Raw genomic sequence first — 23,945 nt, 5'->3', positions numbered from 1 at the left:
TTTTTAAGTTTCCTCGTGATCAGGGAATATTTTTTTTTTGCATGCCACACAGCTGTCGCATGAAATGTGTTCACTGCAGGGTTAAACCTTGTACTCTACATAATGTACTACAAACAAATATACTGTGTGTATATAATATATATATATATATTATATATAATATATAAATAAAAATTCCACACAAAGAGGTTGTTCTAGAAGTTAGAGTATACAGAAGAGGGTGACAGGCAGACTACAGACATGGCTAAAAAAAAAACTTGACAAAGTAAGTAAGGCAGTAAATAGACACACTGCACCAGATTGTAGAAATGTCACTAGTGGAGTACCAGAAGGTTCAGTTCTAGCACAATACTGTTTACTGTCTATATAAACGATTTGCCAGAGGGCATTCAGAGCTATATGAACATGTTAGCATCATCCACAGTTACTGGAAAGAATAAACGACTTGTTTAGATTTAGACGACACTCGTGCCATCAAAATTAACTAGACAAAATACAGTGAATAAAGCATCACATGGCAGATGGAATTCAATGAATATAAATGCCAAATAATGTAATGTGGAATAGGGAAAAACAGACCACTAATCTTATAAACTGTGGAAAGATGCTAAAGAATCTGGGGCCAGATTCACGAAGCAGTTACATAAGTACATATGAACGTGTACATCTTTCTCCAAGTAAGTAATTATCAAAAGGCACCAAACCGGGAAGGCTATGTAACACCATCAAATGTGTGGAATAATCAGAGGGTGCTAAATATCACCAAGGATGCCAATACGAGAACAGAAACGCACAAGGCGAGCAATATCAAAAGTATCAGTTCACCAAGAATTCTATCGAGGAACAAGCGATTGCGGGGGACGATCAGAAAACAAGACATGCTTGTCCCGGAAGTCAGGACATTCAACAAGGATATGTACGACTGTAAGAGGAACAATGCAGCTTGGACAATAAGGAGCAGGGGAAGCGCTCCATTAAGTGACCACGTGTTAAGCGAGTATGACCAATACACAACCTCACCAGGGCCGTTTCCCATCGCTGGTTACGGTGGTAGGACGGCCATGAGGACACAACTCTTAAGCGTATGCAGTTTGTTATAAGTAACAGAAGACCAACAAGGCTGCCAATGGGTAAGGATGCATCTTTCCCCAATCTTTGGCAGCTTTGTTTATAATTATTAAATAGTTAATGAGCTCTGAAGCACCAGGAGGCTGTTTATAACAATAACAGTTGATTGTTAAGTTTTCATGCTTGTAAACTATTTAATAAATGTAACCAAAGCCGTCAAAGATTGAGGAAAATGTACAGGCTCGTAAGTACATGCGTAATTTCTTCGTCAATCTGGCCCCTGGACAGAGATCTAGGAGTGATTCTGAAGGGTAAAACGTCACCAGAGAACCACATCAGAGGTGGTATGAGAGGAGTCCATGCTATGCTTGCAAATTTCAGATTTGCTTTTAAATTTATGAATGGAATAATAATACTATAGAAATTGCTCACTACATTTGTGAGGCTGATATTTGAATGTGCAGCAGGGTGTGATGGCCATATCTCAAGAAGCACATCAATAAACATCAAAAGGTTTAAAGACGTGCTACTAAATGCTGTCTAGAATTGAGAAACAGGAGGCATTAAAATACTAGAGATGGAAGAAAATATACGATATGACAACGACACACAAAATCATGGGGAATCGACAATTGACAAGGATAAATTTGTGAAAACTAACTTCAAGAACAAGAGGCCATAAATTCAAGCTAAGGAATCAAAGGTGCTAAAAAATATACAGAAGTTCTCTTTTGCAAACTGAGCTATGGATGTTTGGGACAATGTAAGTGAGAAGTTGGTGGATGCCAAAACCATCAGCAGTTTCAAGTGTCACACAATAAAATTATAAAGACATGACACCATGAGCATAGCTCTGATTATACAGGCACATTTGAGTGCTCACACATAATGGACTTAGCAGCTAAAGGTCAATTTTACAAGTACATCTAGGTAAGTACAGTACCATGTACAGTGATTTTCTTATAATTTTGTCATGGTAATTGGATTAATTAAAAATACCTGGGAATTAACTACATAACATGCAAACACGGTGGAGAAATGTTGATACTGTATCAAGAATTCAGTCAAACAATTTCATGAACAGAATGTGGCAGCCAATGTAAGAAACACACAGGAGGCCGGTGGAAGGTCAACACCTGCACTAGCTCGAGGGCCCTTCCCCCTTCCCCCAAGAGCGCCACTACACACACCGTCTTCATTAGGTCAAAACCACTACATTGCAGTCATCTAAAGCCCTACTAAACAAACAAAATAATAAGATGGGGGGATTAGTAGTGTTAAATAAAGCTTAATCTCTTGAAAATAAAGTAATACCAAAGAGCATATCTTTATTTGTAAAATCAATGAACATTAAATTGCAGGCAATGAGTCACAATAACGTGGCTGAAGTATGTTGACCAGACCACACACTAGAAAGTGAAGGGACGACAACATTTCAGTCCGTCCTGGACCATTCTCAAGTAGAAACGTCGTCGTCCCTTCACTTTCTAGTGTGTGGTCTGGTCAACAACAATAAATTGTTGCAAGAAGCTAAATGCTCATGTTGTAGTGTACAACAATTCACTTAATTTGCTCTTACATTTTATTCATAATTAAAATTGCAAGAATTATTTTAATTTTGTTTTCACAAAATAACAAAATTTTAAAAGTACTTTTTTATTAGACAGGCAGTCCCTGATTAACGTGGGGAGATGGGGGAATTATGTTTGTGCATGTAAACCTTTGTAAATCAAGCATATACATAGGGAATAAGCATATGGGGAAAAAACAGGGTTAGGCATCACTCAACGTGTATCAACTTTACTTGACAATACCTTATTTCAACATTAAAGATGCCTCTACTTTCCATCGACAAATTCAGCACATAATGAAGTCCAAAATATTTGGAATATGTAATGATATATAAATAGTCTATAGCAAAAAAAAACAACTTTGCAAAACAGAATGAAATAATTATCAAAACAAAATGCTAAGCCAGAGTGGCAATACAACACTATAAAGAAAGTTGGTTATGTGGGAGCCCAATTTACTGCAGAGAACACCTGAGAACACTTTACTCATATATATATCTGCCCATTATATCTGAAGATTATCTGTCTATATCTGAAGATTAGCCCAGGTTATAACTGCTAATCCATTTTCAATCTGCATAACTCTGAAATTCACCTGCACACACACACATATTATATATATATATAGTATATATATATATATATATTATATATATATATGTCGTACCTAGTAGCCAGAATGCACTTTTCAGCCTACTATGCAAGGCCCAATTTGCCTAATAAGCCAAGTTTTCATGAATTAATGTTTTTTCGATGACCTAACCTACCTAACCTAACCTACCTTTTTCGGCTACCTAACCTAACCTAACCTATAAAGATAGGTTAGGTTAGGTTAGGTAGGGTTGGTTAGGTTCAGTCATATATCTACGTTAATTTTAGCTCCAATAAAAAAAAATTGACCTCATACATAATGAAATGGGTAGCTTTATCATTTCATAAGAAAAAAATTTGAGAAAATATATTAATTCAGGAAAACTTGGCTTATTAGGCAAATCGGGCCTTGCATAGTAGGCTGAGAAGTGCATTCTGGCTACTAGGTACGACATTAATATATATATATATATATATATATATATATATATATATATATATATATATATATATATATATATATATATATATATATGTCGTACTTAGTAGCCAGAACTCACTTCTCAGCCTACTATGCAAGGCCTGATTTGCCTAATAAGCCTAGTTTTCATGAATTAATGTTTTTTCGACAACCTAACCTACCTAACCTAACGTTTTCGGCTACCTAACCTAACCTAACCTATAAAGATAGGTTAGGTTAGGTTAGGTAGGGTTGGTTAGGTTCGGTCATATATCTACGTTAATTTTAACTCCAATAAAAAAAATTCACCTCATACATAATGAAATGGGTAGCTTTATCATTTCATAAGAAAAAAATTAGAGAAAATATATTAATTCAGTAAAATTTGGCTTATTAGGCAAATCGGGCCCCGCATAGTAGGCTGAGAAGTGAGTTCTGGCTACTAGGTACGACATATATATATATACACATACATACATATATACATACATACATACATACATACATACATACATATATACATACATATATACATACATATATACATACATATATACATACATATATACATACATATATACATACATATATACATACATACATACATACATACACATACATACATACATACATACATATATACATACATATATACATACATATATACATACATATGTCGTACCTAGTAGCCAGAACTCACTTTTCAGCCTACAATGCAAGGCCCGATTTGCCTAATAAGCCAAGTTTTCATGAAATAATATATTTTCTCTAATTTTTTCTTATGAAATGATAAAGCAACCCATTTCATTATGTAAGAGGTGAATTTTTTTTTATTGGAGTTAAAATTAACGTAGATATATGACCGAACCTAACCAACCCTACCTAACCTATCTTTATAGGTTAGGTTAGGTTAGGTTAGGTAGCCGAAAAAGTTAGGTTAGGTTAGGTTAGGTAGGTTAGGTAGTCGAAAAGCAATTAATTCATGAAAACTTGGCTTATTAGGCAAATCGGGCCTTGCATAGTAGGCTCAGAAGTGAGTTCTGGCTACTAGGTACGACACATATATACATACATACATATACATATATATACATATACATATATATACATATACATATATATACATATACATATATATACATATACATATATATACATATACATATATATACATATACATATATATACATATACATATATATACATATACATATATATACATATACATATATATACATATACATATATATACATATACATATATATATATATACATATACATATATATACATATGTATGTATATATATATATATATATATATATATATATATATATATATATATATATATATATATAATATATATATATATATATATATATAAATCTTGATAATAAAAGTGGGTAAACCCATGTAACTTTGGGTTTTTAAGTATTTCTTTTGGGATTTAGCATAAACTGGTACCATAGTGCACAAATTATGGGCCACCAGTAAATGCAAAGGAGCCCACACCAACATAACACTCCAGCATTGTTACCATACATGTTACTGTGTTACTTTGCTACCTATCACTTCAGAACAAGCAAGCCCTGCAAGATCTTCCTTCACTGGAAATGTAAATACAGTATACTACAGAGATATATTAGCAAATAATCAAGAATGCCAAGAGATACATGCACAAGACAGGAGTAATGCTATAAAGCTATGAAATGTTTGCAAGCATTTCATTAATTTTACTACAGTTTCACATTGTGAAAATTTTAATTGGTAACTATAAAGATATTCACGCAGCAAAATAGATTTCCATGTTACTGTCTTGGTTAAAAATTGTAAATGGGACAAATGCTAAATTTCAATGTTTCTTTGACAAAATAGTTTTAAAATACTGTACTAGTTAAAAATAGTACTGTATAACTTTACTATAAAATAATTAATAGTACTGTATAACTTAATAGTTATACAGTACTATTAATAATGTTTGAAAAAACACAGAAAAGTACTATTTTCATAAGTATTATACATTTTAATGTATCCCTTATTTCTAAATTTCCAAATCCATGAATCCATTCTTGTCATGTACTGTAATGGAAATGTACCTCGAGCTCTAGGTGAATGATTATTACAAATTTTTAAAATCCAAATGGATTTATTATTAATATTTAATCTGAATAAAAGGAAGCACACAGTGCTCACTTAACTACAGTTCATACATGTAAACAAGAATATATTGCTTTCCTAGCACTTTTTTTTTTATCACAGAAATTATTTTAAACTTGAGTTCCTGCAAGAAGTTTGATTTCAAGGACAACTGTGGATTAATTAATTAAATCAAGAGGAAAACTGTTATGCATCCTCGCAATAAAATACAAGTATGCAAAAAATATAAAAAAATAACAAATGTGATGTCAATAGAGTTCTTAAGCTACCATTTGTGCTAATTCTTGTACTTGTGTTTAAGATTTAATTGCATCTGACACCATCCGTAATCCCTTACATTAAGAAACCATATGTTAAATATCCTACATTATATGAAATCCCCAATAGGGTACTGTATTTAATATATAAATACAATTCTCCATATGAAGTGAAAAATTACTGGATTTAAGATAATGTCTATTCAGTAATTATCACTTTAAAATGGTGATATTTAAAAATTTTAGTTACATCTTGTGTCCTTGAATTGCTTTGTCTTCTAGCAGGTTCTAACTGCAAACTATAACTACCCCAGTACAAGAACAAGTTAAAGAATATTTTATAAACGAAAACAAATTTTTCAATCTTATTATAGTACAAGAAATATTGGCTCTAGGGCAGCCAGGTTTTCTCATTTCATCTACAGTATGTATACAAAAGATAAATATCTCCTACTGATCAACCACTCTTAATGACTTACAAATATACCAGCAGTAGAAAATTGTGAGACTACCCAACAATTTGTGTACTTAGACCTATGGAGCAACAGCTATGGGATAAAATGCTAACATACGAGCACAAACAGGCCTACATTATGCCTTGTTCATGAGTTCACAAGCATCATACCACCCATTTGTGACTTTTCTCCTTCATAAGCATGATGTGTTTGATGTGCTGAAAGGACAAGAATTTATATCATTATTAAGGAAAACTTTCATTAAGTAACTTGTTAGCAAACTTATGGCAAATTAGGTATATTCTAGCATTTACAACAGGTATATTACTATACAGTACTGTGCTGTACATCAAATGTATATAATTTGTAATTTCCCAATGTTTACCAGTAGTAAAACATTTATATATCAAATTATACAAAACTGTTTCTATTTTATATTTTAGAATGAATATTTAAGTCAAATATAAAATAAATATTGCATCAAGCACTTCACAAAGAAACATACTAATAACTTATAAAAATACTTAATGCTACGGGGAAGGCCTGGTCAGAGACCGGGGCCGTGTTGACCTTGACCCCCAGTATCAACGCAAGGTAATGTAATCAAATTTGCATTAATCACCATGCCATAGACATTATTATCTCCTCCACCCTAGCTCTATACTCACGTTTATAAAATTCAGCACTGAATACCACATCAGGAACCAAGCTATGAATTTTCTTCATGAGAGTGGCTTGGCTAGTCAAGGCACAATCATAATTCCAGATCTGTAGTAAATCATCTCTCTCCCTTACTGAAACCGTGATGCCACATACTTCATCTCCAGGAGCAAGGTGACCTTCAAATTGTTCTCCAATTGCTGCCAGTAGCAGCTCTTTCCACACACGGGACTGAAAAGCAAGGCAATTAATGAATCAAATGTACATAAATGTTTTTCAATGGACCCGGTACTAAAGTTCAAATAGACTTTATGGAAAGAACAAGAACCTATTTCTTATATACATCAATGATCTGCCTAATGTCTCTAACATTCTGAAACCAATTTTGTTTGCTGATGATACTACCCTCATCTACTCATAACCCCAACCCACATATACTAAATGATGTTGTTAATAATGAACTAAAAAGAGTCCACTTATGGATGTCAACCAATAAACTAACACTTAACATAGAAAAGACCTACTACATCTTATTTGGAAGCAAATCTACAAATGCAATTCAGTTTCAGATAGATAATGTAAACATTAGCAATAAAAATGATGGAAAGTTTCTTGGCCTGTTCCTAGACAAGAAACTCAACTTCAGCACCCACATACAATACATAACTAAGAAAGTCTCTAAAACAGTTGGGATACTCTCCAAAATAAGATATTATGTACTCTGCTCTCATCTCTGTATACTATGCACTAATCTATCCCTATCTTAATTATGGTATCTGTGCATGGGGTTCAACCACTGCAAACCACCTCAAGTCCATCATCACCTAGCAAAAATCTGCTATCAGAATAACAAATTCTGCTTTCAGACAACACTCAGCCCCCTTGTTTAACTCCCTAAACATAATCTCACTCCACAAATTTTCTTGTGTCAATTACATTTACAAAACCCTGTTCTTAAATGCAAATCCTGCTCTGAAACTCTCCGTGGACAGATGCAATAGGACCCATTATCACCACACCAGAAATAAATCTCTTTGATATCCCCAGAGTCAAACTTAATCTGTGTAAACACTCTATGCAAATAAAGGGACCCAGTCTATGGAACTCACTCCCCTAATAAATTGAAAAGCTGTCCAACTTTTGCGTCATTCAAAAACAAAACTAAAAAGTACCTAATTTCATCTGCATAGTTTTTTACCTTTTGCTTTAAAATTGCACTGTATCTATTGCTACCCAATCTCCCTTTCTTTATGTACTCAATCCGAACATCTTTACCATTGTGATCATTGCTGTCTTCTTATATGTGCTATCAATCTGCTGTATGGTGTCTGTTAATCTTGTTTAAATTACCAATCAAGTTGTCAATGTAATCAATCAGAGCTTTAATATACCAATGTGCTTTAATATACTTACTATTCTATCTCATCTCATTTTTTTTCTTGCAATGTATTTGTTATTTTATTCATTCTGCTAGAATTTACGTACTTAAAATTATCTGTTAGATTAAGGACCTGCCCGAAACGCTGCGCGTACTAGTGGCTTTACAAGCTTGTAACTACTATGCTATGTATTCTCTCGAACCCAATGTACTTTCTTGTATATAAATAAATAAATAAACAAATAAATCTCTCCTACTTACGGTATCTCTTTTAGATACTTTAATTCTCCATGTTCCGCCATTCTGATTTCCCTCATCTTCCCACATAGGTCGGCGATCCCCACGCATCAAGTGATATGAGTAACGAAGTGAAAGCTCCGAGACATCAGGTATGTGATTATACACAGACCAGAAACTTTGTACTGTTGATACACTATATATTTTTTTCATGTTGGCTTCATATTCAGCAGCAGTGGCTCCTCTTGTCGCTCTGGAAAATAACAAATAATATGCACTAAAACATTAAAATCACTTCAGAACAATATTTTTATTCATTGCTGAACTCGGACAATATTTTCCGTTGGAAAATGGAGACAGGAAATTATTGCTTTTTCATTTGTATTATATTTACTATTCATATATAGGGGGTACCACTTGTGGTGCAATTGTAGGGACCCACAGCCTCAAGAAGAAAATAAAGAGTATTCAGAGAAGACCTTGTGGATTCTCACTGAACACTAATCTTTTCTTCTCCTACCACCCCTATTATTCTATAAAAATAAAGAATAGCACAGGTGGAAAGGTTACTAGAAGTGTGCAAAACAAAAGACAGAAAATCTAAACATAAATTTTTGTTTTAAGAGCAATTTGATCCAATCAGGAAACAAAGCCAAACCATGGTGTTGCTGTGAAAGGATTAATGTTCACCGTATTCCCTATTTATTTACCTATGTCAAATATACAAAAATGTTCACAAGCTGGCTTATTTGATCTTGCACATGTTAATACTGAGTTAAGTAACAACTTTAATTTTAGAGTTTTCTTGGTTCAACCCAGATACACGATTCCACCTTGCTCTAGTACTGCTGAAAAATTATCTAGATCAAAAGGAAAAGCAAAAAAATGGTCCAGCTTGTTGCACAATTCAAAGAAGAGTTTTAGATATCAAGTAAGTCAACTAAAGTACTACAGTTCAGTGTCACCTCCAAAATCCAGATAACATTTTGGACCCAATTCAGATCTGGGTGAGATCTGGGATTTTTCCTTATACTGTAATGTAACAAGTGATACAATTCATGTTTACGTAAACACATTATACAGAATATATGACTGTGCCTATTAATAATAACTATGATGAAAACTAAACATTTTGTTTAGTTTTAAATGATTCTTTTTCTCCCACAGGGTTATAAATCCATGGCATCGCCTACACGACAAAGCTGTAAATGCCAAAACTGTTGAATTTTAAAAACCTAGCTGGAAAAAATCAACAGGACAAAAGGGGGGAACATTTGACAAGCCACTGGCTTCCTGTCCTTGAGGCCACTAGTGAGATAGTGCCCCCCCCCCAGGTAAATTCTTGTAAATATTAAGTACTGTTAAGTATGGCCAGTAAATGGATGGGTGGCTGCACAGAGCCTCACCCTTGGCAAGGGATAACTTCTAAAGCCCAACAAGATCCCTGTCCATGACACTTGCTATATCATACCAGTATTGTACAGGTACTGTACTGGTATAAGAGCATGCAGCGCTTTTCAAGAAGTGATAATTCTAAATACAATCCTTTAAATACTGAACTTTTATTTAGAATTAAGAATATGTTCAATAAAGGCCTATAGGATGCTGAACGAGTAGGATACAGTTTGTATTGGACTGATCCATAATCTTCTGGTTAGGTAGAGGTTAAGTTTTCAGATTTTTTTCCCCGAATTATTTCTGAGAATGAAATGAGATTTCTCAAGATATAGTCCACTATCGAACAACGAATGAAACATTATACCTCTAGACCCAGCAAGAGAGAGAGCCGTACAAGGGGAAAACATACTTCACTGATTGATTGATGAAGATTAAGCCACCACAAGAGGTGGCTCGGGCATGAATAAGTGGTAGATTTTCTAGAGTGAATGTGATGCTTGGTGGTGAAGACACAGTGCAGGCCACACTACAGCTACTCACTTATCTATCCAGAAGGTCCAGTGTGTGTCGAGAGGCACCCCATTGGTCTCGTCGTGGCTTAGGGTGGCGTAAGCGTCCGGGTGAAGGGAAGGAGAACTGGCCACCTCCTCTTCCTCTTCCTCGTCCACACTACCGTTCTTCACCTCCCTGACGGGGATGGGGATGGATGCCATGATGTTGCAAGTCTCACACACCACTACTCGAGTGCAGACACGCCCTGGCACTCGTGCACTCAACCACCACACTCAAACCAGTCAACAACCCCCTCGCTCCACTCCTCACGGAATCACCCCACTAACATCTACCACGGTAGTCAGGAGTCAATAGGTAAACTCGTGCAAACCGTAGTGTAGTATACCGTAGTGTTGGGGGTGTGGGGGAGCCCCTGGCACTCAGCACAGAGCAGGTTGGTGGGAGAGTACAGTGGTGCGCCACAACACAAACTTTGAGCTGGGGGATCAGCTGCTCTGTGACGTCATCAAGTACAAAGTTACAGCGTCAGAGAGCGGCCGACTTGAACCCAGGGACCCCGCCTCGGGGTCCTTGCCTCAGGGACCTTGCCTCAGGGACCTTGCCTCACGGACCTTGCCTCACGGACCCCGCCTCACGGACCTTGCCTCAGGGACCCCGCCTCGGGGACCTCGCCTCAGGGACCCTGTCTTAGGGAGACCCTGCCTCACGGACCTCGCCTCAGGGACCTTGCCTCAGGGACCTCGCCTCAGGGACCCTGCCTCAGGGACCCCGCCTCAGGGAGACCTTGCCTCAGGGACCTTGCCTCAGGAACCTCGCCTCAGGGACCCTGTCTTAGGGAGACCCCTGCCTCACGGACCCTGCCTCAGGGACGGATATCTGTCACCTGCAGGGTTGCCAGATCCAAATTGCTGAAAGTAGCGAACTGACGGTCTAAAAGTTGCGAATTTGAAACGGGTTTCAAAGTAATATATTTTATATGTTCCTTAATGGAGCCCTGTTGCTTATGCATCGTTAATCGCCTGGAAAGAGATGTTGTTGTCTTGCCTATATACTGAATTCTTTGAGGCTTACAGTCCCTAAGTGGGCATTTGAAGGCATAGACGACGTTGGTTTCCTTTAAGTCATTATGCTTGGTGTCCGGAGTAGGATGGTTATCCTACTTCATGAGTAGGATGACCATTTTTTTTTACAGTAAATTGTCATTTGTATTTTCTGATTTTTGTCTGTAGGGAAAATGTTCCTATCAACAATATCTTTCAGGACCCTTTCCTCCGTTTTATGAGCCATTTGTGTAACCGCAAGCCTAGCATGAACGAACCGACCAAACAACATATCTGAAGCACAAACATACACGAACCAAAGCCAGACTATGCACAACCCGAAGCCCAAATGAAATCCCCGGAGCCCCACCAGTTGTGTAACCGGAGCCCGACCAGTTGTGTAACCGCAACCTCACCAGTTGTGTAACCGCAAGCCTAGCAAGTATACATCTCATCCAACCCCACCAAGCTAAACAGCCCCAGAGCCTAACCAAACTCCATTCCTACCTTGACCAAACAAAAATCTCCTTAGCCCTACCTAAAACCCTCCACTTGCCCTAGAAACCAACTATGGAGCCCTAGCAAACAAACCTGGAGCACAAGTACACAAACAACCCCTGGAGCACAACCAGTTATGTAACTGGAGCCCGACCAGTTGTGTAACCGGAGCCCGACCAATTATGTCACCGGAGCCCGACCAGTTGTGTAACCGAAGCCCAACCAGTTGTGTAACCGGACCTCAACCAGTTGTGTAAATGGACCCCAACCAGTTGTGTAACCAAACTCCGACCAGTTGTGTAACTGCAAGCCTAGCATGAACGAACCAAACAAAACCTCTGAAGCACAACCATGCACGAACCGAAGCCCGAATATGCACAACCCGAAGCCCTAGTGACACCCCCGGAGCCCGACCAGTTACGTAACCGGAGCCCGCCAGTTTTGTAACCGGAGCCCGACCAGTTATGTAACCGGAGCCCGACCAGTTGTGTAACCGAAGCCCGACCAGTTGTGTAAGCGGACCCGGATCAGTTGTGTAACTGAACCCTGACCAGTTGTGTAGCTGCAAGCCTAGCAAGCAAACATCTCATCCAACCCACACCAACCCAAACTAACTGCCCTAGAGCCCAACCAAACTCCCTCCCTCCCTACCTCTGCTAAAGAAACAACCCCAAAGCCCATCCAAACGCTCTCCCTAGCTCTACCAAACAAACCTTTCCTTAGCCCTACCTAACAACCGCCTCCCCCCCTTGCCTTAAGAACTAACTTTGAAGCCAAAGCAAATAAACAATTGAGCCCTATAACAAAAGAAACCTAGAACTCTTGCAAAAATACAACAATGAAGCCCTTGAAAATAAACATGCACTCAGCCATAGCAAAGAAACAACCATGATGATCTAGCAAAGAAACATGAGGTACTGGCACACTAATACATGAACTGAAGCCCGACCATGCACAACCCGAAGCCCAAATGACACCCCCGGAGCCCGACCAGTTATTTAACCGGAGCCCGACCAGTTATTTAACCGGAGCCCGACCAGTTGTGTAATCGGAGCCCGACCAGTTGTGTAGCCGGAGCCCGACCAGTTGTGTAACCGCAAGCATAACAATCATATATCTCATCCAACCCCACCAAACTAAACAGCCCCAGAGCCCAACCAAACTCCATTCCTACCTCGACCAAACAAAAATCTCCTTAGCCCTACCTAAAACCCTCCACTTGCCCTAGAAACCAACTATGGAGCCCTAGCAAACAAACCTGGAGCACAGGTACACAAACAACCCCTGGAGCACAAACAGTTATGTAACCGGACCTCAACCAGTTGTGTAAATGGACCCCAACCAGTTGTGTAACCAAACTCCGACCAGTTGTGTAACTGCAAGCCTAGCATGAACGAACTAAACAAATCCTCTGAAGCACAACCATGCACGAACCGAAGCCCGAATATGCACAACCCGAAGCCCTAGTGACACCCCCGGAGCCCGACCAGTTACGTAACCGGAGCCCGCCAGTTTTGTAACCGGAGCCCGACCAGTTATGTAACCGGAGCCCGACCAGTTGTGTAACCGAAGCCCGACCAGTTGTGTAAGCGGACCCGGATCAGTTGTGTAACTGAACCCTGACCAGTTGTGTAACTGCAAGCCTAGCAAGCAAACATCTCATCCAACCCAGACCAAACCAAACTAACTGCCCTAGAGCCAAACCAAACTCCCTCCCTCCCTACCTCTGCTAAAGAAACAGCCCCAAAGCCCATCCAAACTCTCTCCCTAGCTCTACCAAACAAACCTTTCCTTAGCCCTACCTAACAACCCCCCCCCCCTTGCCTTAACAACTAACTTTGAAGCCAAAGCAAACAAACAATTGAGCCCTATAACAAAAGAAACCTAGAACTCTTGCAAAAATAGAACAATGAAGCCCTTGAAAATAAACATGCACTCAGCCATAGCAAAGAAACAACCATGATGATCTAGCAAAGAAACATGAGGTACTGGCACACTAATACATGAACTGAAGCCCGACCATGCACAACCCGAAGCCCAAATGACACCCCCGGAGCCCGACCAGTTATTTAACCGGAGCCCGACCAGTTATTTATTTAACCGGAGCCCGACCAGTTATTTAACCGGAGCCCGACCAGTTGTGTAATCGGAGCCCGACCAGTTGTGTAGCCGGAGCCCGACCAGTTGTGTAACCGCAAGCATAACAAGCATATATCTCATCCAACCCCACCAAACTAAACAGCCCCAGAGCCCAACCAAACTCCATTCCTACCTCGACCAAACAAAAATCTCCTTAGCCCTACCTAAAACCCTCCACTTGCCCTAGAAACCAACTATGGAGCCCTAGCAAACAAACCTGGAGCACAGGTACACAAACAACCCCTGGAGCACAAACAGTTATGTAACCGGACCTCAACCAGTTGTGTAAATGGACCCCAACCAGTTGTGTAACCAAACTCCGACCAGTTGTGTAACTGCAAGCCTAGCATGAACGAACCAAACAAATCCTCTGAAGCACAACCATGCACGAACCGAAGCCCGAATATGCACAACCCGAAGCCCTAGTGACACCCCCGGAGCCCGACCAGTTACGTAACCGGAGCCCGCCAGTTTTGTAACCGGAGCCCGACCAGTTATGTAACCGGAGCCCGACCAGTTGTGTAACCGAAGCCCGACCAGTTGTGTAAGCGGACCCGGATCAGTTGTGTAACTGAACCCTGACCAGTTGTGTAACTGCAAGCCTAGCAAGCAAACATCTCATCCAACCCACACCAAACCAAACTAACTGCCCTAGAGCCAAACCAAACTCCCTCCCTCCCTACCTCTGCTAAAGAAACAGCCCCAAAGCCCATCCAAACTCTCTCCCTAGCTCTACCAAACAAACCTTTCCTTAGCCCTACCTAACAACCCCCCCCCCCCCTTGCCTTAACAACTAACTTTGAAGCCAAAGCAAACAAACAATTGAGCCCTATAACAAAAGAAACCTAGAACTCTTGCAAAAATAGAACAATGAAGCCCTTGAAAATAAACATGCACTCAGCCATAGCAAAGAAACAACCATGATGATCTAGCAAAGAAACATGAGGTACTGGCACACCAATACATGAACTGAAGCCCGACCATGCACAACCCGAAGCCCAAATGACACCCCCGGAGCCCGACCAGTTATTTAACCGGAGCCCGACCAGTTATTTATTTAACCGGAGCCCGACCAGTTATTTAACCGGAGCCCGACCAGTTGTGTAATCGGAGCCCGACCAGTTGTGTAGCCGGAGCCCGACCAGTTGTGTAACCGCAAGCATAACAAGCATATATCTCATCCAACCCCACCAAACTAAACAGCCCCAGAGCCCAACCAAACTCCATTCCTACCTCGACCAAACAAAAATCTCCTTAGCCCTACCTAAAACCCTCCACTTGCCCTAGAAACCAACTATGGAGCCCTAGCAAACAAACCTGGAGCACAGGTACACAAACAACCCCTGGAGCACAAACAGTTATGTAACCGGACCTCAACCAGTTGTGTAAATGGACCCCAACCAGTTGTGTAACCAAACTCCGACCAGTTGTGTAACTGCAAGCCTAGCATGAACGAACCAAACAAATCCTCTGAAGCACAACCATGCACGAACCGAAGCCCGAATATGCACAACCCGAAGCCCTAGTGACACCCCCGGAGCCCGACCAGTTACGTAACCGGAGCCCGCCAGTTTTGTAACCGGAGCCCGACCAGTTATGTAACCGGAGCCCGACCAGTTGTGTAACCGAAGCCCGACCAGTTGTGTAAGCGGACCCGGATCAGTTGTGTAACTGAACCCTGACCAGTTGTGTAACTGCAAGCCTAGCAAGCAAACATCTCATCCAACCCACACCAAACCAAACTAACTGCCCTAGAGCCAAACCAAACTCCCTCCCTCCCTACCTCTGCTAAAGAAACAGCCCCAAAGCCCATCCAAACTCTCTCCCTAGCTCTACCAAACAAACCTTTCCTTAGCCCTACCTAACAACCCCCCCCCCTTGCCTTAACAACTAACTTTGAAGCCAAAGCAAACAAACAATTGAGCCCTATAACAAAAGAAACCTAGAACTCTTGCAAAAATAGAACAATGAAGCCCTTGAAAATAAACATGCACTCAGCCATAGGAAAGAAACAACCATGATGATCTAGCAAAGAAACATAAGGTACTGGCACACCAATACATGAACTGAAGCCCGACCATGCACAACCCGAAGCCCAAATGACACCCCCGGAGCCCGACCAGTTATTTAACCGGAGCCCGACCAGTTATTTATTTAACCGGAGCCCGACCAGTTATTTAACCGGAGCCCGACCAGTTGTGTAATCGGAGCCCGACCAGTTGTGTAACCGGAGCCTGATCAGTTGTGTAACAGAAACCCCACCAGTTGTTTAACCGCAAGCCAAGCAAGTATACATCTCATCCAACCCCACCAAGCTAAACAGCCCCAGAGCCCAACCAAACTCCATTCCTACCTCGACCAAACAAAAATCTCCTTAGCCCTACCTAAAACCCTCCACTTGCCCTAGAAACCAACTATGGAGCCCTAGCAAACAAACCTGGAGCACAGGTACACAAACAACCCCTGGAGCACAAACAGTTATGTAACCGGACCTCAACCAGTTGTGTAAATGGACCCCAACCAGTTGTGTAACCAAACTCCGACCAGTTGTGTAACTGCAAGCCTAGCATGAACGAACCAAACAAAACCTCTGAAGCACAACCATGCACGAACCGAAGCCCGAATATGCACAACCCGAAGCCCTAGTGACACCCCCGGAGCCCGACCAGTTACGTAACCGGAGCCCGCCAGTTTTGTAACCGGAGCCCGACCAGTTATGTAACCGGAGCCCGACCAGTTGTGTAACCGAAGCCCGACCAGTTGTGTAAGCGGACCCGGATCAGTTGTGTAACTGAACCCTGACCAGTTGTGTAACTGCAAGCCTAGCAAGCAAACATCTCATCCAACCCAGACCAAACCAAACTAACTGCCCTAGAGCCAAACCAAACTCCCTCCCTCCCTACCTCTGCTAAAGAAACAGCCCCAAAGCCCATCCAAACTCTCTCCCTAGCTCTACCAAACAAACCTTTCCTTAGCCCTACCTAACAACCCCCCCCCCTTGCCTTAACAACTAACTTTGAAGCCAAAGCAAACAAACAATTGAGCCCTATAACAAAAGAAACCTAGAACTCTTGCAAAAATAGAACAATGAAGCCCTTGAAAATAAACATGCACTCAGCCATAGCAAAGAAACAACCATGATGATCTAGCAAAGAAACATGAGGTACTGGCACACTAATACATGAACTGAAGCCCGACCATGCACAACCCGAAGCCCAAATGACACCCCCGGAGCCCGACCAGTTATTTAACCGGAGCCCGACCAGTTATTTATTTAACCGGAGCCCGACCAGTTATTTAACCGGAGCCCGACCAGTTGTGTAATCGGAGCCCGACCAGTTGTGTAGCCGGAGCCCGACCAGTTGTGTAACCGCAAGCATAACAAGCATATATCTCATCCAACCCCACCAAACTAAACAGCCCCAGAGCCCAACCAAACTCCATTCCTACCTCGACCAAACAAAAATCTCCTTAGCCCTACCTAAAACCCTCCACTTGCCCTAGAAACCAACTATGGAGCCCTAGCAAACAAACCTGGAGCACAGGTACACAAACAACCCCTGGAGCACAAACAGTTATGTAACCGGACCTCAACCAGTTGTGTAAATGGACCCCAACCAGTTGTGTAACCAAACTCCGACCAGTTGTGTAACTGCAAGCCTAGCATGAACGAACCAAACAAATCCTCTGAAGCACAACCATGCACGAACCGAAGCCCGAATATGCACAACCCGAAGCCCTAGTGACACCCCCGGAGCCCGACCAGTTACGTAACCGGAGCCCGCCAGTTTTGTAACCGGAGCCCGACCAGTTATGTAACCGGAGCCCGACCAGTTGTGTAACCGAAGCCCGACCAGTTGTGTAAGCGGACCCGGATCAGTTGTGTAACTGAACCCTGACCAGTTGTGTAACTGCAAGCCTAGCAAGCAAACATCTCATCCAACCCACACCAAACCAAACTAACTGCCCTAGAGCCAAACCAAACTCCCTCCCTCCCTACCTCTGCTAAAGAAACAGCCCCAAAGCCCATCCAAACTCTCTCCCTAGCTCTACCAAACAAACCTTTCCTTAGCCCTACCTAACAACCCCCCCCCTTGCCTTAACAACTAACTTTGAAGCCAAAGCAAACAAACAATTGAGCCCTATAACAAAAGAAACCTAGAACTCTTGCAAAAATAGAACAATGAAGCCCTTGAAAATAAACATGCACTCAGCCATAGGAAAGAAACAACCATGATGATCTAGCAAAGAAACATGAGGTACTGGCACACCAATACATGAACTGAAGCCCGACCATGCACAACCCGAAGCCCAAATGACACCCCCGGAGCCCGACCAGTTATTTAACCGGAGCCCGACCAGTTATTTATTTAACCGGAGCCCGACCAGTTATTTAACCGGAGCCCGACCAGTTGTGTAATCGGAGCCCGACCAGTTGTGTAGCCGGAGCCCGACCAGTTGTGTAACCGCAAGCATAACAAGCATATATCTCATCCAACCCCACCAAACTAAACAGCCCCAGAGCCCAACCAAACTCCATTCCTACCTCGACCAAACAAAAATCTCCTTAGCCCTACCTAAAACCCTCCACTTGCCCTAGAAACCAACTATGGAGCCCTAGCAAACAAACCTGGAGCACAGGTACACAAACAACCCCTGGAGCACAAACAGTTATGTAACCGGACCTCAACCAGTTGTGTAAATGGACCCCAACCAGTTGTGTAACCAAACTCCGACCAGTTGTGTAACTGCAAGCCTAGCATGAACGAACCAAACAAAACCTCTGAAGCACAACCATGCACGAACCGAAGCCCGAATATGCACAACCCGAAGCCCTAGTGACACCCCCGGAGCCCGACCAGTTACGTAACCGGAGCCCGCCAGTTTTGTAACCGGAGCCCGACCAGTTATGTAACCGGAGCCCGACCAGTTGTGTAACCGAAGCCCGACCAGTTGTGTAAGCGGACCCGGATCAGTTGTGTAACTGAACCCTGACCAGTTGTGTAACTGCAAGCCTAGCAAGCAAACATCTCATCCAACCCACACCAAACCAAACTAACTGCCCTAGAGCCAAACCAAACTCCCTCCCTCCCTACCTCTGCTAAAGAAACAGCCCCAAAGCCCATCCAAACTCTCTCCCTAGCTCTACCAAACAAACCTTTCCTTAGCCCTACCTAACAACCCCCCCCCCTTGCCTTAACAACTAACTTTGAAGCCAAAGCAAACAAACAATTGAGCCCTATAACAAAAGAAACCTAGAACTCTTGCAAAAATAGAACAATGAAGCCCTTGAAAATAAACATGCACTCAGCCATAGGAAAGAAACAACCATGATGATCTAGCAAAGAAACATAAGGTACTGGCACACCAATACATGAACTGAAGCCCGACCATGCACAACCCGAAGCCCAAATGACACCCCCGGAGCCCGACCAGTTATTTAACCGGAGCCCGACCAGTTATTTATTTAACCGGAGCCCGACCAGTTATTTAACCGGAGCCCGACCAGTTGTGTAATCGGAGCCCGACCAGTTGTGTAACCGGAGTCTGATCAGTTGTGTAACAGAAACCCCACCAGTTGTTTAACCGCAAGCCAAGCAAGTATACATCTCATCCAACCCCACCAAGCTAAACAGCCCCAGAGCCCAACCAAACTCCATTCCTACCTCGACCAAACAAAAATCTCCTTAGCCCTACCTAAAACCCTCCACTTGCCCTAGAAACCAACTATGGAGCCCTAGCAAACAAACCTGGAGCACAGGTACACAAACAACCCCTGGAGCACAAACAGTTATGTAACCGGACCTCAACCAGTTGTGTAAATGGACCCCAACCAGTTGTGTAACCAAACTCCGACCAGTTGTGTAACTGCAAGCCTAGCATGAACGAACCAAACAAAACCTCTGAAGCACAACCATGCACGAACCGAAGCCCGAATATGCACAACCCGAAGCCCTAGTGACACCCCCGGAGCCCGACCAGTTACGTAACCGGAGCCCGCCAGTTTTGTAACCGGAGCCCGACCAGTTATGTAACCGGAGCCCGACCAGTTGTGTAACCGAAGCCCGACCAGTTGTGTAAGCGGACCCGGATCAGTTGTGTAACTGAACCCTGACCAGTTGTGTAACTGCAAGCCTAGCAAGCAAACATCTCATCCAACCCACACCAAACCAAACTAACTGCCCTAGAGCCAAACCAAACTCCCTCCCTCCCTACCTCTGCTAAAGAAACAGCCCCAAAGCCCATCCAAACTCTCTCCCTAGCTCTACCAAACAAACCTTTCCTTAGCCCTACCTAACAACCCCCCCCCCTTGCCTTAACAACTAACTTTGAAGCCAAAGCAAACAAACAATTGAGCCCTATAACAAAAGAAACCTAGAACTCTTGCAAAAATAGAACAATGAAGCCCTTGAAAATAAACATGCACTCAGCCATAGGAAAGAAACAACCATGATGATCTAGCAAAGAAACATGAGGTACTGGCACACCAATACATGAACTGAAGCCCGACCATGCACAACCCGAAGCCCAAATGACACCCCCGGAGCCCGACCAGTTATTTAACCGGAGCCCGACCAGTTATTTATTTAACCGGAGCCCGACCAGTTATTTAACCGGAGCCCGACCAGTTATTTAACCGGAGCCCGACCAGTTGTGTAACCGGAGCCTGACCAGTTGTGTATCTGGACCCTACCAGTTGTGTAACAGAAACCCCACCAGTTGTGTAACCGAAAGCCTAGCATGAATGAACCAAACAAACAATTCAAAACAACCAACATCAAACAAACAACATCTGAAGCATCACCATGCACGAACCGAAGCCCGACCGTACACAACCCGTAACGGCAGTAAAAAAGCAAACCAAACCCCGGGAATAATCACGCGTACCTTTACCTTCAAGGAAAAGAAAGTTGACCTTCAATTGTATAAGTTTCTGGTGCGCCCCCACACGAATTATTGCATCCAGGCATGGAGACCTCATCTTCAGACATAGCTGCTCTGGAGCCATGTCTTACCAGAGCTATGGAGCTATGTCTTACGACTACCAGAGCTTAGTCATCTCTCGTATCAGGAACGGTTGAGGGCCACAGGGCTAACAACACCACAAACCAGGCATGACAGGGCGGACTTCATAGAAGCCTTTAAAATTCTCAACAATTTGGAGGATGTCGATCAGGACTGTCTTCAAAAGGTCAGATGTTACATGAACAAGGAGCAACGGGTTCAAACTCAACAAGCCAGAATATTGGACAGAAAACAGCAGATGCTTTTTCACCCATAGGGTTGTAAACCCGTGGAACCGCCTACCCGCCGAAACCGTAAACACCAAGGCTCGCTGGGTTTTAAAATACAGCTGGAAAAGATCAAGGCAAATGTCAGGAACCGTTGACAAGCTGCCGGCTTACTGTCCTCATCGAGGCCACTAGTATTAGTGGCTCTCGCCTCGGGTAAATTCAGTTCCTGGAGGGGTGTCCCCGCTCCTTCCCGTTAGGAAGTTGTTCAACTATTGCAGTGCACTGGACTGTCGCTTGTCACTAAACTTAGTTTTTAAACTATTAACTTGATGAAATAATATTACCTTATAAGAGAATAATTCTGAATATGCAGTGCCATAAAATTGACGAACGCGGCTTTGGGTCGGGCGGCGGCGTAGGCGAGCCTGGCCTGAGGACAGGCAACTGTAAATGCTTCACCCTCCACATACTTCAAGTGCAAATAATTGCCAACAGAACTTAAATACCGAACCTACTATACGTCTAATTAAACATAGAATATAAAATTAATTTATACACGATAAAAACTATTTTTAATACACAGTACATGAAAGTCTATAACAAATGCGTCTTGGGAGGTGGAGACAGGGGTCGACCGCCGCGTTAACTAGCCTAGCCTGACGACGGGGTGGTTTAACACTATGGGGAAGTGTATTCTACGTAATATCCTACCCATATAATATTGGCAAATCATGACCCTCAAAATCTTCCACAATATCCGAGAGAGGACGGACTATTTAGCATTAGTGGAATACCAACATTTGAATACTACAGAACCCGGATGAAAAAAAAATACGGAAACTGACCTTCGGAGACATTACTACCACTCAATGTTATAATAGTGATCAAATGTATAATGCATTAAGCATTGTATGTGGAGTAGACTATATATTCATGCGTACTTCCCAACTGCTCAGATAGCAAAAAAAAAAAAAAAAAAAATTGATCAGCCTTACCTACACGGGAGCGACATACTCACACCGCCGCTGCTTCCTGACGACTGGCGGGTAGTCGATGACCCGGAAGCGTTCAACCGACCCCAGAGACCCTCTGCCTAAAATTATTTGAACGCCATATTGAAATTCCTAGCATATAGCGCCAGGAGTATGTAAATTAATATTTATATATGCATTATAGCCCTTTCTAAAGTAATATATAGATCTGAATATCATATATTGTTTAACAAACGAATTATTTAAGTTAATATTTTAATTATGCCAGATACAAGTCGCAACGCTCACAAGATTCGTCAGCGTATTTTTTGTATTTATATATAAAAAGAGTTCTTCTTTCTTGTAAAGTAGATTCTTGTGAATTCTTGTAAAGCCATTAGCATGAATAGCGTTTCGAGCAGCTCCTTAATCTTAATTTCTTCCCTGACCAGCCAAATAGGCCAAACAACCATTTCTCTGCTAGGTGAACAGTTAAGGATTGTCGCCCGGTCAATCCTTCCCGGGCGGCAGGTCACAGCGCTGGCGAAGAGCCGTGTTGGGCGCGCGCTTTACCACTGCGCCACGGAGATTTCAGAATTATTTAATTAGCTAAGATTTACCTGAATTTACCAGAGGGTCACTATCTCTCAGTGAGAATAGAAAGCCGGCGGCTTGTCAAATGTCCCCTATTTGCCCTGGTGATTTTATCGAGCAATGTTTTGGCATTTACGGCTTCGGCGGGTATGCGTTTCCACAACTTTTCAATTCTATGGGTGAAAACAAATATTTGCTCTCCTTCAGTGTGGCTTGTTGAGCTCGAATCCGTTGCTCTTAGTTCGTCTTACATCTAGCCTTTTGAAGAAGTGTTCTGGGTCAATATCTTCCAAATTGTTCAGTAATTTAATAGTTTTGCCGAGAGCAGCCCGACACTGGTCCCTGTGGCCCTCAACCGTCCCCGGTATGAAAGTCGACTTAGTTCGGAAAAGATTTTAGTCGCCCGGTGTTGAACTTTCTCCAAAGCAGATATCTTGCTGAAGATGAGGTCTCACTGCGTGGATATAATAATCCAAGTGGAAGCACACTAGAGATTTATACAGTTGTATAACTACCTTTTCCTTCGTCAAAATATCGTTTGACTATTCCTAGGATTTGTTTGCTTTTATAACTGCAGCTTCCACTTGTTGTACAACCATCAGTGATTGGTGGAGTCTGACTCCAAGATAATGTTGATGATAATGATGAAAATGTTGATGATATACATAAAAAATAATAGATCGATAAATACATAGACAACTTTCAAATATTACCCAAAGTAATG

General features: G+C 41.9%; 1 protein-coding gene across 1 annotated transcript; it reads right to left on the bottom strand.

The window, feature by feature from the left end:
* Window positions 1-5,123: 5,123 nt before the first annotated feature.
* On the bottom strand, window positions 5,124-11,242 carry LOC123763647 (eukaryotic translation initiation factor 4E type 3). Its single transcript, XM_045750905.2, has 4 exons — window positions 10,772-11,242; window positions 8,858-9,086; window positions 7,227-7,449; window positions 5,124-6,776 (listed from the first exon to the last, which is right to left on the bottom strand). Exons 1-4 carry the CDS (start codon window positions 10,942-10,944, stop codon window positions 6,706-6,708), a joined length of 696 nt encoding a protein of 231 aa, XP_045606861.1. The 5' UTR covers window positions 10,945-11,242; the 3' UTR covers window positions 5,124-6,705.
* Window positions 11,243-23,945: the final 12,703 nt, after the last annotated feature.

Source organism: Procambarus clarkii, chromosome 52 (genome assembly GCF_040958095.1).
Source record: "Procambarus clarkii isolate CNS0578487 chromosome 52, FALCON_Pclarkii_2.0, whole genome shotgun sequence".
NCBI lineage: Eukaryota > Metazoa > Arthropoda > Malacostraca > Decapoda > Cambaridae > Procambarus > Procambarus clarkii.
Note: the sequence above shows the minus strand (reverse complement) of the source record. Positions and strands in the feature narration are given on the sequence as shown.

Coding starts and splice junctions, on each gene's coding strand:
- LOC123763647 (XM_045750905.2), bottom strand. CDS start 10,944: ATGGCATCCATCCCCATCCCCGTCAGGGAGGTGAAGAACGGTAGTGTG. Junction 9,087..10,771: donor TGGACCTTCTGGATAGATAA/GTGAGTAGCTGT, acceptor GTTATTTTCCAG/AGCGACAAGAGGAGCCACTG. Junction 6,777..7,226: donor CAGTGCTGAATTTTATAAAC/GTGAGTATAGAG, acceptor TTGTCCTTTCAG/CACATCAAACACATCATGCT.